The sequence below is a fragment of the Trematomus bernacchii genome, unplaced genomic scaffold (assembly GCF_902827165.1).
Source record: "Trematomus bernacchii unplaced genomic scaffold, fTreBer1.1, whole genome shotgun sequence".
NCBI classification, from domain to species: Eukaryota; Metazoa; Chordata; class Actinopteri; order Perciformes; family Nototheniidae; genus Trematomus; species Trematomus bernacchii.
In genome coordinates, this window is record NW_022987828.1 from 8,990,350 (window position 1) to 9,005,124 (window position 14,775).

Here is a 14,775-nt window from a genome sequence, read left to right on the forward strand (position 1 = left end):
GTTGCATGGAGCCAGCTATGGAGCCAGCATGGCAGAGATGGTGAAAGGGGGGGGGGGGGGGGAGTCGTAGATGTCACAATGAGATTCAGTGCATGCATGAATAAGGTCATGGTTTGAGAGGTATGCCTGCAGACGCCTGCCTCTGTGCCAACAATCTTTATTCAGCTGCAGACTGGAAGCAGAGTGCATCCATCACCATCATATTGTCCTTTACAAATCCTTTACAAATACAAATCACATGATGCTTATATGTACACATATGGCTCACTGCCCTCTTTTATTTTATCCAACACAGAGATACAGTAAGCATTGAAATTGGTTGCAAGCTTTGGATATAGAAACGTGGAGTGTTAGCCTGTGTCTACATTGGCATTATTATACAAGGACTATAGATATCCTTATATGTTAATGGCTGCTTAAGCATTCCCCCCCACCCCCTCAAAACAACTCTTAATGTAGTCAATAAAGGTTTTACTGATTCAAGGTATTACTCAAGTAAAGAAGGTAGCACTACTAGTGAAACACATGAATGCCCCTTTATATACAGCTCTGAAAAGAGACCACTCCAAATGTGTCTTAAATCTCAATCTCTGCACATATGGCAGCCATTCCATTACAGTGTCTGTTGAATTCCAACACAGATAAATGTTGTCAGTAGTTTATAGAAATGTTACTCAAACACATACCTTAGTAAAACCAGAGAAATTGATATGCTGCAGTGGTCTCTCTTGTTATATATATATATATATATATATATATATATATATATATATATATATATATATATATAATTCTGAATTATAAATGTATATTAAATATGTTAATAGGCCTACTTATAATGCAGAAATAAATATGTGCCTGTATGTGTTATACAGTAGTATAATATGTTATTGGATAATGTTACTGTTGCACTAGTCTGTAAATATAATTGTACTGTTTTAATGTTCATACACTGTTTATTACGTCTAATCATTATTGTATTCAGCTGAATGTACGTTGTGTATGAAATTATAAATTAAGAAAAACGAATCATAATTTTACCGTCACTATCATTTAGTGAAGGTAAAATTATATTTACTGTAATAAGTGGCAGCAAATGGAAATGCTAAAGTGAAGTAGGCCTATCTCAAAAGTGGACTTAGTGCTCAAGTAAATGTTACATTCCACCACTGCAGACATCAGAAACATTTTTCCGTTTTGTAAAAATAAAAGGTGGCTTTACTCTGAGGATGACTTTGTTGTTTCCCAACCTGCACCACTACGTCGATATATAAAATATATCTCCATATTTTCATGCAAATTCTCTCCATTCTCATTTTTCCGCCTGGGATTTACGACGTACTACGGTTTGATGTTTACGCCCATTGAAGAAATAGGTGTGTTTTTTGCGAAAGCTCCGCCCTATTTCTCCTTATATGGTCACTGAACGGCACGTTGATTGACAGCGGGCAGCAGCTGCTGAGTTGCTCAGACATGGCGGAGGATACAGTGTAACTGAGGCTCATCGGCGGAGTTACGTGAGTTTTCCCAGCAGTCGAGTCGTCCAAGGGCGCCTTAAATGATACATAAGAAGGGGAAAATGTATTCGGCTAAAGCGTGCTTTGCGAGGAAGCAAAAAAGGACCTGAACAGCCACACACGAGTAAGATGGAAAAATGTATCGCTGTTTAGTGCAGTCAACAGCCTTGGGCATTAAATATGGCTTCTTGTGCCTTTTTCAATATGCTATAAAAATTGATCTCCCGTGCAACCTAATGCCGTGGTGGCTCCGGCTAACTTCTGCAAGCCGCGATAAGTTAAGTTCATTAGTCGCTCGGTACTTTTGATCGGTAAGGACATAACATCCACTTGGCTGTCTGGGTTAGCTGGGAAGCTACGGAACTACAGCGGATAGCCATGGAGTCAAAGCACAAAGAGTTGCTAGACCAGTGCCACCAGAACTTATTGGAGTCCATAACAGATGCGGACCGAGTGATCGAGCTGCTGATAGTTTCTGGAACCTTGAGCCAGCTCGATAGGTTCGAACTGGACCAGAATTGTTCGTCCAGCGCCGAGAAAGTAGACCACCTTTTGAAGATGCTGATGAACAAGGAGAGCGACCATTTCCTCGACCTGTGTGTGGCCCTGGAGAAGGCATACCCTGACCTGTATGCTGCCCTGTTCAGCAACAACGGAGGGGGACCTGTGGACCACTCCACGGGTAAGAGCTGAAACACGAACTACACACACACAGGCTTTTAATATAGCCCTAAAACCAGCGTACACAGCCCCTTCCCGTGAGTAGCCTACAATCTGGGTGGTCTGGCGCAAGTAGACCGTGTGTGGATAACTGCACAACAGCAAGGCTTACAGCTTGATTTATTATTAACCACAGTTTGTATACAATGCTAATAAAGCTTCATTTGCAGTTTGCAAGAGAAAGCAACAGTGTTCCTCAACCACACGGTCCCTGAATGCAACACTATTCTCTGTTTAATGCACACAACACTATGCACTAGCTAGCCTGTGTCTTTAAATATTCAGCAGGACCTGCAGATCTAACACACAGCTTGTGGTTCATAGAGCCAAGGACTACCCTGTCATTATTATCAACCATGCTCTCTCCAGTCACTGCAATACACACATTACACATCCATGCTATACGGTTGGTTTACACAGGTATATTACATGTATTCTGTGATATTTGTGCAGCCTTATGAGAAAAAAACAACATAAATGTACCAATATCCAACTCTAACTCCAATTTGTTATCAGTGGCATGATATGGTTATGGTACATTAGGTAGCCTGACTTGTTTCCATGACAACGGTTGTAGTACTGACATGTAGGCCCATATCGACCTGTCCATGGGTATGTGCCTGCACATGCATGCAGACCTAAAGCATGGTTTACTTCAGTCCACCTTCCCTTTTAGAGGGAACCTTGTTAGTATGCTAACTGACAATTTGAACCATATTTTCCCCTTATGGTGCATTAATGCTACATTTATTCATTATATTCATTGATTTGCATTGTGTCCTCACAGCAACTGCCTTCTCTTCTGCGGTTTTGTAGTGTTGTTGTTGCACAGAGACAAAAGGCAACCAAGTGTAAAAGCCTTGTCTAGTTTTGCCTGTTTTGCTTCGGTGTGAATGACTGAAGCCAGTGGCTTACTCACAACCAGCGTCATGCCCCCAGGGTCTGAATGCAGGATGAGCCCTGAGATCCAATAGCTGGGAGGAGATGCAGAACAATGCTTCTATGTGACATAATCCACATAAAAAACAACTACATGGGTTATCTTTCAGATCGTTCTGACATAGCCGGAGCTTTATTTCAAAGCAACGCGCCTGTGTTTTGAAAATCACAATGTGATCTATAGTTTGGAGCTGCCAAGTTGTGGTGTGTCTCTGTCTAAGGCTATGAAGCATAGCAGGTAATGCTGAGTTGGTGTCTTGCTGCTCTGCTGACTGGATCGTTAATGCTTCCTTAAGCTTTATAACTTCCTTGTATTGAGTGTTGCTCCTGCAGAATAACACCTTAACTGAAATACTCTGACATATGCTGACATTTGTTCACTGCAAAACTGGTCCCTTTGTAAGCCCCTTGACTTTGACTGGACCTGACAATGTGGATTTGGGCTTTTTGCTCGCACACCTTTTTATAGACTGTAGCACTGGGCCTCAGAGGTGACCTGTACTACGAGAGAGTGATTTCCACTAGCTAGTCGGCCTGTAGTTATTCAACAGAGGATTAGGCCCTGCTGTCCTCTCTCTGGTGTAAACTCTCCGTGAGACACGCTCTATCGTGCCTGCACAGTCCCCTGTTAGCTGCCACGCTCTTGGCTACTTCTGTTTTGAGTTTAAGTGTTGTCATTTTTTTTTAAGGTGCTTTTTATTATCTTCAGTGTAGTGATTCAGCTGATGCGATTACAGCATTTTAACCACACTTGCGAGGTACCCAAGACGAGCCACTCACAGAGTGCCTCCAGGCAAAGAAGCTGCTGGTAGATGCAGCTCAGAGGGATGAACTCTTCACAGCCCTGGTGTGTGTGTGAAGAGAGGGAATATGCTTGTGTGATGAGTCTTGCTGATGGCAACCTGCTCTCAACTCATCCTCTTCTGATGCTGCCTGCCTGTTCTTGTTCTCAGATGCACTTCCTTTGCCAGACAAGAAGATTCAGAGACAGTTTCTTCCCGCGGGCAGTGAGACTGTTAAAAAATTGAACTGTTGACACAACATCAAACATTCAACTGCTACTCAGTAGTATGTATCTAATACCTAATATATATATATCATTCCAATAACTTGTATATAGACTCATACTGCACTATTCCACATCATAACTTTATTTCATTTTTATAACTATTATTATTTTTGTATTGCTCATGCTCTTATTGTTATTATGTTATGTTATTATGTTGCATTGTTGGAGAAGCCTGTGACATAAGATTTTCAACTGCATAATTACCTTGTAGCTATGTCAGATTGACAATAAAGAACCTTGAGCTGGCCATCTAAACACGCACACATTAGGAAATCATTGAAACTCCAAAGAAACATCTTCACCCCAAAGGAACAGCATACAGATGCTCATTGTTGAAAACTCAGGCTCTATAAATTATTAGGGTTTTTTGGCAAACTCCAAAGCTCTTTCTCCACAGAACATACAAACAAGCCATTCATTATTTAGCCTGTTTTGTGCATCACTATGCGATAATTTTAACAAACTCACGAACCCTGATATAAACTGTAAAGCAGATCATTCATTTAACATATTGAGTATGACTGAAATTATGTGGCAGAGCACATTTCTGCGTTCTTGAAACGGATTGAATACATTTCATAAATCCAAGCTGCTACCATCAAGCTGATGTCACGCCTCGGATTGTGTGCTTTTCCCCCTACGCTATACATGTAACAATATTCACTACCTGAAGAAATAGTGTACTAGAAGTGATGTATCTGCACATCCCCCTACTCTCTTCATCTTAAAGAGCCTGTTACAGTGATTTAAAGTAACACAATTCTCCCTGACAGGATGCAACGTCAACACAATCTTCTTCTTCTGCTGTCTGTTTGGCTTTATTTTCTCGTGGTCTTGTTTTCTCGCTCTCGTGCTTTGTCTTTTTCTCTCAGGCCCACTGTCCATCCTTCTTTAATTCCTCCCTCTCTCTCTTTTCTCTGACTCATTATATTTATTTTCCTCCCATAGAGTGGTTTCGTTTCTCCATGCACTTAAACAGGGGGACACAGCCGATAGACAGAGGAGGGTGATAGAAAAAAGGGAGCAAGAGAGAGGGGGACAACAGGCCTTTTGTTGAGAAGTTGAGCAGGCCCAAAAGTGCCCTGTCGGCAGCTTGCTCTTTCTGTGTGTGTGTGTGTGTGTGTGTGTGTGTGTGTGTGTGTGTGTGTGTGTGTGTGTGTGTGTGTGTGTGTGTGTGTGTGTGTGTGTGTGTGTGGTGTGTGTGTGTGTGTGTGTGTGTGTGTGTGTGTGTGTGTGTGTGTGTGTGTGTGTGTGTGTGTGTGTGTGTGTGTGTGTGTGTGTGTGTGTGTGTGTGTGTGTGTGTGTGTGTGTGTGTGTGTGTGTGTGTGTGTGTGTGTGTGTGTGTGTGTGTGTGTGTGTGTGTGTGTGTGTGTGTGTGTGTGTGTGTGTGTGTGTGTGTGTGTGTGTGTGTGTGTGTGTGTGTGTGTGTGTGTGTGTGTGTGTGTGTGTGTGTGTGTGTGTGTGTGTGTGTGTGTGTGTGTGTCCAACCAACCACAGTGGACAGACAGCATGAGTTGTGACCCTGACGCGCTTGTCAGGACTGCTGCTCTTAAATATCTCCCATGGGCTGGACCTGGCCTCACTTCCTTTCTGTCTCTGTCACCCAGTGACGCACACTGTCGCTCACCTCATCACCCCACTCTCTTTCCCCTTAGCAATCTCTGTACTCCTAGTCCAACTTTCTTCTATTCTCACTGAAGAAGCCATCAGTTTATCTATTGTTAGGGTTTCTGCTCAGGTGCAATTGACAATTCTCATGAGTTACATTAGAGAGCAGTTTTGTAACATCTTTGAACATTGAAAGATCGTTGGTCAGACAAAATAAGCAATATGAAACAATTGAGAACCCAGATAAGGAAATCATCAGTTCCATTACTTTAGTTGTTATTAGCCGTGTTAAAGGTATGGGGTTTCTTGTCAGTACAGTTACTCAATAAATCCATTTAATCGAGGCATGAGATGCAGTCCAATGAGAGGTCGGCCTCTCCATGGATCTTTTGTGTTATTGTTCCAATGTTATCCGCTTGTACACACCATCTTTTTAGTCTTACATGCCTTTGTATATTCTCACTTTATAATTAACGTCTGATGGCATCTAACCTCTGAATATGTGAGCCACAGCCAGGAGGCTTTACTGTGGAACAGGACTTCATTACCATTTTACACATGTTCCTCCACTTTCTACCCCACTTGGTAGAGGAGTTGCCAGCATCTAAATGTTTACCGGTTCTATGAAGTCATGGAAATAAACAGCTTTTCCCTTTGTCTTACCACCCCCACCTCTACCAGGCCTTTTTGTTGTTGCTGTCTTATGCTTTGCCTCCTCTCCTCTCTTTTCCTCCTCTCCTCTCTTTTCCTCCCATCATGGTGTCCTAGCTTGCTCTCCCCCTCTCTGCCTGCCTTGTCTCACCATCTGCTTTATTCTCTCTTTATCGGTCCTTTCCACACCTGCAGTCATTTGTCCTCCAAAAATCTAGAACCGGATGACAGATCAAATAGACAATTTTGAACAATCGCGGTATACATTTGTGATAATTGGCATGAGTGGAGCCAATTGCCGAAATTAGACGGAATGGCATTTTTTTCCCTGGCTGAGCATCTGGGTGATTCACTTGTCAGAAATATGAAGAAAGAGAGCCAAGTGGGCAGATACCTTCCATTTATAAACATACAATTATTTACATTATGTGCTATACACCATAGGATCACGTTGCAACACATTCTTTGTTGCCCGTAATATAGTATACACTAGAAAAGGCCCATCTGTCACATCTGCAGTGTTTGCTCTGAATACTGATCATGTGCACCTTTCTTCTACACTGGATTCCCTTCTCTAGGGGACCTTTTACAAAATGATGGTGCAGTTTCATCACTGAATTATCTCAACACTCTATGAAAATGCTGTCTGAATTAGCATGGCCTCCTCTGTGATAAAACATGAAAGGAATGTCACAAAGATTGCCCAAATTCCAGCAGCAGTGGGTTTTTCCACACAGGCGTTTTTTTTTTTTTTTTCTGGTTATTTTTGTACTGGCTACAGTTATCAGCAGAGCCTTTGGAGGACATGTTGCTGCCATCTTTCACCTTTTTTGTTTTTGACCCAACCCTTGGCACACGCAAGCTGTTTTTAAACAATTATTTCTCGTTTTTTGCTGAGGTAGGGCTCTTTGCAGAGAGATAACCCATTATGGTGTGCTGATACCAGGCTGGGTTAGATTGCACCCATGGGGGGCTTTTTTTGGTCTTTGGTGCTGCTCAGCAGTTCTGAAAATCTGTTTGGCTGAAGGCTAAGGACCTTTTTTTTGTATTTCTATAAAGGTCTTCTTCTACACATGTCCTTGTTTTTCACCTCATGTCCCAGAGTGTTTATGAAGGTCCAACACAGGTCCTACGTGACTACGAGGCGGCATTTGCATCTTGTATTTCAATCAACAGTAGAACAGATCTTATTTTGAGACATGCCACGGGCAGATAAAGGTGGGTGGGTTTGACCATCGGCCTGGGTGAACGTGGAGCTGTGAGTCAGGCGATGTGCGTGCAGCGGATTAATCCTGCCTCATGGAGTCATCATGTTAGATGTCTTCATGTTTATACAATCAGATGATCAATCCTTTACCCCGGCAGCAAGGCTTCACTGGCACACTGCCCAGAATCTTGGCCCGTGGTGTCATTCCCTCCCCAGAATTTAGACCCACTTCATGACTTAAAGTCCCAGATTACACGGACAGAATTGGTCAAGGACATTTATGTTGTGTGTCTTTGCCGATTTGCAGATCCATTCACTTTATTTTACAACCATAGTATAGCACCTTTCAGATGTTCATTTGACATACAAAATATGATGAGTTCATGATGCATCTTTCAGTTTAAACATCCTGAGTGCCATCAAAGCCGTTGAAATGAAGTCAACCTTGACCAACTAGGACATTGGAGTACTGCTTTCATGTTAATGCATCAATAGCAGCAGTGTAACATAATGCTTGAAATATATTAATAGTAAAAGAAAAGTAAAATGTGAAACTTTCACCTGTAATGATATCATATATTTACATTGTTGTGTACTACACTCTCCCTTGTTGGGTGACATTATTTCTCTCTTCCCCCACACCCTGCCACCTCTCCTCTCTCACCTCTCCGTATGTGAACATCCTGAGTTAAGGTATAGAGACAGAGTATGTGGGATGTGTGCATCACTAACTCAAGCTACATCCTCGTACTGTAAGCAGAACCGCAGCCAGGATTTAGTGGTCTGAGATGCCAGAGTAAAATAGATGCTTTCTGCTCTCTGGCTTAATGCTGACACATCCCCCAGCCTCACTTAAGCACTCTGTAATATGAGTGGGTAGTTTTCAACCGTATTATTAGTGTTGCTATTACTTGCGCTTCTGTAGTTTAATGGCTTTGGGGCCGAGGACACAAAAGGAAGAAGACCACAAATGCTATTTAGGCTTTGCTCGCCTCTTAGTCTGTGCCTTATTTATTTCTTTCTTTAATCACTGCGGCTCACTGACAGTTATAGGATCTGACAGCGACTAATAAAGTATAGCACACAGTATTATTTTTGGATTGCTGCTCTTTTACTAAGAAGCCCTGGAAAATGTCTGTCTGTCTTATTTTTTAGAACACAACAGACGCCTTGGCTGCTTGGATAGTTTCAAGGCTTGTCAACATGTTGCGATAAAGGGAGTTTGAAGCAGCGGATGATAATCATACGTGTTTTATGTTTTGGGGGACACTCATTGTCAGATAAGAGAATTCTCTGGAACTGATGAATAATTTAGACTCACCCGACGGTTGAATCCAGACTTTCTTTGACAAGGCTTTCCCTCTAGCAGGCTTCCCAACTCTTATGCTCTTCTTCTTTTACCACGCTGCAGAATTACTATTCCTCTCATCCAGTTTCACCATGGCAACGTGTGTCATCTTGGTTTATGTGCTGGAGAACATAATCTGGTTGTCTGAAGCAACTGTTGGTTGCTGAGCACATTGCATGATTGGGAGGGAAAGCAGAGAGTGGGGGAAGTGGAACCCCTTAGGTAGGGCGAGTAGTCCCCTGACCTATTTAGATCACAGCGTCAGCCCTTTGTTTCTGTGGCCTCTGGTCCTCCACTGGAATATTTCTCACCTTTTTTTTTTTTATGGGAATATCTACTGATTGAAGTCAGAATCAGATGCGTGTTCCAAACTATTACAGAAATATATAATTCCTTCTTATTAAAATGCCATAATGTATATCTCAGTTAGAATTTATCTAGAATGTTTGGCAGGGCTGCACAATTAGTTTTCTTTTTATCGTCATGGCAATTTCAACTTGTGCATTAAAAACACATCATGAAAAACTGCCTTATTGCACTCATGTTTTCTTTTTGGTTATGAGAGAGTAGGTCTGTAGAAAATTACATTTTTATATAATAACTCACTCTAAATCGTAACTTAAATTTGTGTTCAATAAGTAAATAATTTCCTTTTTTAATTGTTTGATTTCCAAAGCAATTTTTGGTATTTCACCAGTATACCAAAAGCAGCAGGAAGGCAGAACTTAGTACACTTTAAACCAAATCTGTTTATTTTTTTAACAAGCAATATTGTCACACCATATTCAACAATGCTAACATGTTTTCCTCATACCGTGCAGCCCTACTGTCAGGGTAAGATTTCTCAGGTCTGATCTATCCTATCTGACTTTTTTTTGGCAAAGACGAGAATTTCCCCACTGTACATCACCAGATCTATGCTACCCTAATGGATGCCTGCTTTATTGATGCAGTGAACCTGTTTACAAATGATCAGCCTCACTGACTGTGGCTGGTGCTAATTGCTATCGATGATTAAAAGCCTGGTATAAGCTAATGCCGCTGAATCCATCGACCGCCAGGAGCTGGCTTGTATCTGACATGCAGATCCATACTGCATTCAGTGGTTTGTTTACGAGGTTAACTAATCAGCACTTGGTGACACTGATCTATATGTGGGAATTTCTGTGCATGTATTTGTCATCGCAGCCAAATCAGATTGTGAGATATTGAAGATTCTCTCACAATTGCCCCCTTTGTGTGGGAGTGTTTTGGTTTCCAAATTGCAAAATACAACATTCAAGATTCTACATTTTGCGGCTTATTCTGGCAGAGAGCTTTACTGACTCTGTGTAGCATTTTTTTTTTTAAATAGTTAATCCTTCAGCTGAGATGGCACAATACCTCCCAGTGGCTCACGTCTTTTCTCTATGAAACCTCGTCAGTCTGATTCCGGGTTCAAGGAGTCGGTTGTTGCTTTTCAAATGCAGGCATGGAAATGAGCCTGAGCCTTTTGCATAGTGTTGATTGTAGAGGACTAATGCTGTGCAGCCTCAGAGTGGTTCTCATCATGTCTGATGGAACAAAATGAAATCAAAGCCGTGTGCTCCGAGCCCCTCGCAGACTAAAAGTGTTGAGCATCAGGGAATGTCAGAACAGATTAAAAGCCTTTCCACCCTGCCCCTCTATCTCTTTATTTAACGGTCTCTCCCTCTTTGTCTCTCAAACACCCTTCCTCCTTATCTCTTTTGCGACTTAGTTAGGCTATCTCCTTTCATCTGTCCTCCTCTGCTCCATGCCTTCCCCTCCTCCTCTCTCCGCTCCTCTGTCTGCGGGGCCTAAGATGGAGTGGCTCAGTCGCACAGAGCTCATAGTTAATTAGGCTTGGCCTTGTCACACATTGAGGGCCGGAGCCAGAGTTGTAGCTAAACCCAGTGGGGAGGCAAGGGTGGAGATGGAGATCTGGAACAGTTGGTTTCAATGTATTGCCTGCTGCTGACAAAGCCTGCTACCATTCTCCTGCTGTCTTAAACCATGTACACAATACACTTGTCCATGTGTTTGTGGTGCATTTAGCCCATTAGAAGTATTACCCAAACCTTTGCTTATTTTTATGCAGGTTTAATTGTATTATTTATTTATACAGGACTCATTCTTATTCTTTATTAGGATCCCCATTAGCACTAGCATGAGCATTGGCTATTCTTCCCGGGGTCCTCACACACACAAAACACATACACATACATAAACCCAAACTAAAACAAAGCAGCTCATAATTTCATGCAATTTGTTTATGAAGTGAAAACTAAAATGGTCATCCAATTTTAGCCATCATAAGGCCAAACTTCTACAAATGTATATGCAGTTGAAATGATTGGTTGATTATTCAGCGGCCACTGCCACATTGACACTTTTGGGACCAAATGCTTGTTTGTTTTGGTCAAAAAAGTACTATAAGTAAATATGCAAAATAATAATGAAAATAAGTGTTTGAAATGTATTATTGTGAATAACACTTTCTTTAAATGTGTGGATATCAGATTGGGCTTCCCATTATCATTGCTAATACTATGTAACCTTAAACGGAGTTTTTTTAGCTTCTTATTATAGCAGCTATCACACCGGGTTTAGAAGTGCGAGATATAACATCCTCAGTAAAACACATTTACTCCTTAAGCTTTGCGTGTACCAAACAATAGATGATGCTCTCTGCAATAAGCATATTCAAATATGTCCTTTTTTAGAAAAACAATTTCCATGTTGTCACCCATGTTTATGTTGCCCTTTGAAGCAGGGACTCTGCATTATAATGGGCATCTGCATAGCCTCTCCTATGGATTGTGGTTGCCAGTGTGAAATATCCCCGAGCTTAACGGTGTGTACAGCTATTCAGATAGAGACCCGTTTTCTCTCTGCCTCTCTCTCTCGCTCTCTCTCTCTCTATGTGCTTGACATAAAAAGAGAAAATCCCATTTCAGCCGTGACATTCTGCCTGTGTAGCAGAAACATACAGGGGCTATACATCAAAGCAAGGCAGAGTGCACAGTGAGGGAAAGGAGGTTTAATGACGACGGCGGTCTGGAGTGATAATATAGAGCCGCTAAGGAGTGTGGAAGTTATTATTCCAAGTTTAAAGCTTGCCCCAAATCTATTTTACAGCTGTGCAGGGAATATGAAGCTGACTGTGTAATATTAATTTATTTCCTCATAGTGCAGGCACTTAATTCAGGCTGCAGTGTAATTGGCTAATCAATCTCAGTGCTTTATGTCTGAATGTATCTCTTGGCCTTTTGTCTCTTGGCAGGTTCCACATACAGCGTCCTCTCCACTATGCCCTCGGACTCAGAAAGCAGCAGCTCCCTCAGTAGTGTTGGTATGTATAACAACCAAACATGCCTATTCTCTTGTGTGTGTCATGCCAGGTTGGAGAAGTTCTATACCATCGGCAAACGCACCATAATAATGCAAAAACAAAGTTAGCATGGCTGCATTATGACTTGAAATGCTGTTTTTGACGATATTAGCGTACTTCCTGATTGTCTCCAACGTTTATTTTTCCTTTTAAATCCCACATTGAGCCAATGTCTTCATCCTTCCTTAAGGAGACCATGCTTGCCTTCCCCTAGTTTTGACAAAGGTCCAAATGACTCAGCAGTGTTGCATAAACCTCCCAAAGGCCCAAAGATTGATATAATCCTCAGATTTCCTGCCGCGTGCACTCTTTTCAATCAAGAAAACAAACCCTGAACATATCTCCTTAATTAGGTATGATGTTTTGTCAGAATCTGTTTGTTTTACAGTGTCAGGACACAGTAAGTCCTTTACAAAGACTTAAGATGCCCTGACATTTCAATAAAAGGTTTAATTAAAGAATTCATGGACACCTTTGTTTAAACCATACAGAGAGTACGGGAGATGCAGCACATCACCAAATCAAAATCCATTCTGCTCTTTCTGCCTTAAATTCTCAAGTCAGAGATTACAGATGCTGTCTTGTAAATCCAAGAACATGCTCTGCAGATGTACAGCAGATTGTCCTGGAAAACCCCGAGCGGATTATATAACAGCCGCCTTGAGCATTGGGAAGAACTCTATTGTTTCCTAATGTCGGAGTCAGTTGCAGGTGTACTCTTTGTCCTCCAAATGAATGATCGTATAAGGGGTGTAATCTTTCGCTATCTCACAAATTGAATACAATTCCTTGGGTATCGATTTAAAATACTATGCATGTTAACTCCAGTTGTGTGCACAGTTTTTAGATTTTAAGTTATATCAAGTGTTTGCAATATTGTTAACATATAAAGGCAAACTGGATCATTTATACATGCCAAACTTAAACATGTGAATACATTTTTTACTAAAAATAATTTCCCGATTCTCAGTGACTTCAAGAATAACAAGTTCAACTAATAAAAAAAAACTCAAAATGCAAACTGTTACATGAATAAAAGGGGTATACTTAAGCTAACTGTATTTGTATTAACACAAATAAATTGGACACAAAGACCACCATCACAGATCACACAACTTCAACCTGTTTTGTAGGATTACTGTCACTAGCAATATTTGTTCATATTTTTGTGGAATTACAATGTTTTTAGAAATACATTTTTAGTTTACCGACAGTTACATGATAAGCACTGCCAGAAAGACTTTTCCAGTGTCTGGATCAGTGGTCCTAGCCTCTTGTAACGTGCTCTCTGTTGCAGGTTCGCCCGTTAACGGTGAAGCCTCCTCCCCCCCCCCGGCTATCAACGACAACCGGCCTTCCGGCGACAACCTGGACACCGTCTTGTTCCAGCTCCGTCAGGTGACCAGGGAGAGGGATGAGCTCCGTAAGCGTCTGGCGTTGGCATCGCCGGGGACCACCTTCGACGACTGCAGGTGAAAATCCTGACCGGCCTGCCAAGTTGTTGATACTGTATTTTACCCTTATGGTCACACTTTGAATTTGGTCTATGAATATGGCGACTGTGATTATAGATTATTTCTTTATGCTTAAATTAAATGCATCCGATCCAGCTATTGACTGACCTGAGATTCATTGCTGACAGAGCAGCAAAGTGTGAAAATGTTATCTGTGTTGTTAAATTCTCTGTGATGTCAGTGTCCTTACTTATGGCCGCCATGTTTTCATCTTCTTAATCTCTGCAGTTTGGAATCAGGTAACTTTAACTTGCAGAGAGAGGATACTGACACTGGCTGCTTAATTACGTTTATAAAGCTCTATTTACCTGATGTTTATTTTGCATCAGATGATATGAAAGCTGCTTTGCTTGGTGAACATTTTTCAATATTGTGTACATTTATTGTCCTATCTTATGAATTCACATCAAAGGGGAAGGTCAACTCTGTCTTTTACGTGCTTCTGTCTGAGCTCTTTTTGGGATAATTGTAGTACGAGGCTGCCTGATAGAGGGTTGATTCCTTGCTGCTTTTCTCCTTAAGGCCAAATTCCAAACCCAGCCACGACTATGAGCGTCTGAAAAGTCAGTGCATGAGGGCCATGGCAGATCTGCAGTCTCTCCAGAACCAGCACACCAAAACACTCAAGAGGTGCGAGGAGGCTGTAAAAGAGGCTGACTTCTACCAGTAAGTGTTGCTAATGAAAATGATGAACTTGTATAATGCAGTATAAATCTAATGCAACTATTCACTTTCGATTTCAATAGGAAAGCCATGCTGAATGTGTGTCTGCAGTCATATTCGGTGCATATGTCGTAAGCGTGGGAGGAAC

At 41.6% G+C, this 14,775-nt stretch overlaps 1 protein-coding gene across 3 annotated transcripts in view; it reads left to right on the plus strand.

The window, feature by feature from the left end:
• Positions 1-1,462: 1,462 nt before the first annotated feature.
• dlg5a (discs, large homolog 5a (Drosophila)) overlaps positions 1,463-14,775 on the plus strand; it is a 38,794-nt gene continuing 25,481 nt past the window's right edge. For all 3 annotated transcript variants that reach the window (XM_034151927.1, XM_034151929.1, XM_034151928.1), the window contains exons 1-4: positions 1,463-2,199; positions 12,343-12,411; positions 13,748-13,922; positions 14,487-14,630. In XM_034151927.1, coding sequence (XP_034007818.1) covers positions 1,896-2,199; positions 12,343-12,411; positions 13,748-13,922; positions 14,487-14,630 — 692 coding nt within the window. In that variant the 5' untranslated portion in view covers positions 1,463-1,895. The remainder of the gene's footprint in view (positions 2,200-12,342; positions 12,412-13,747; positions 13,923-14,486; positions 14,631-14,775) is intronic.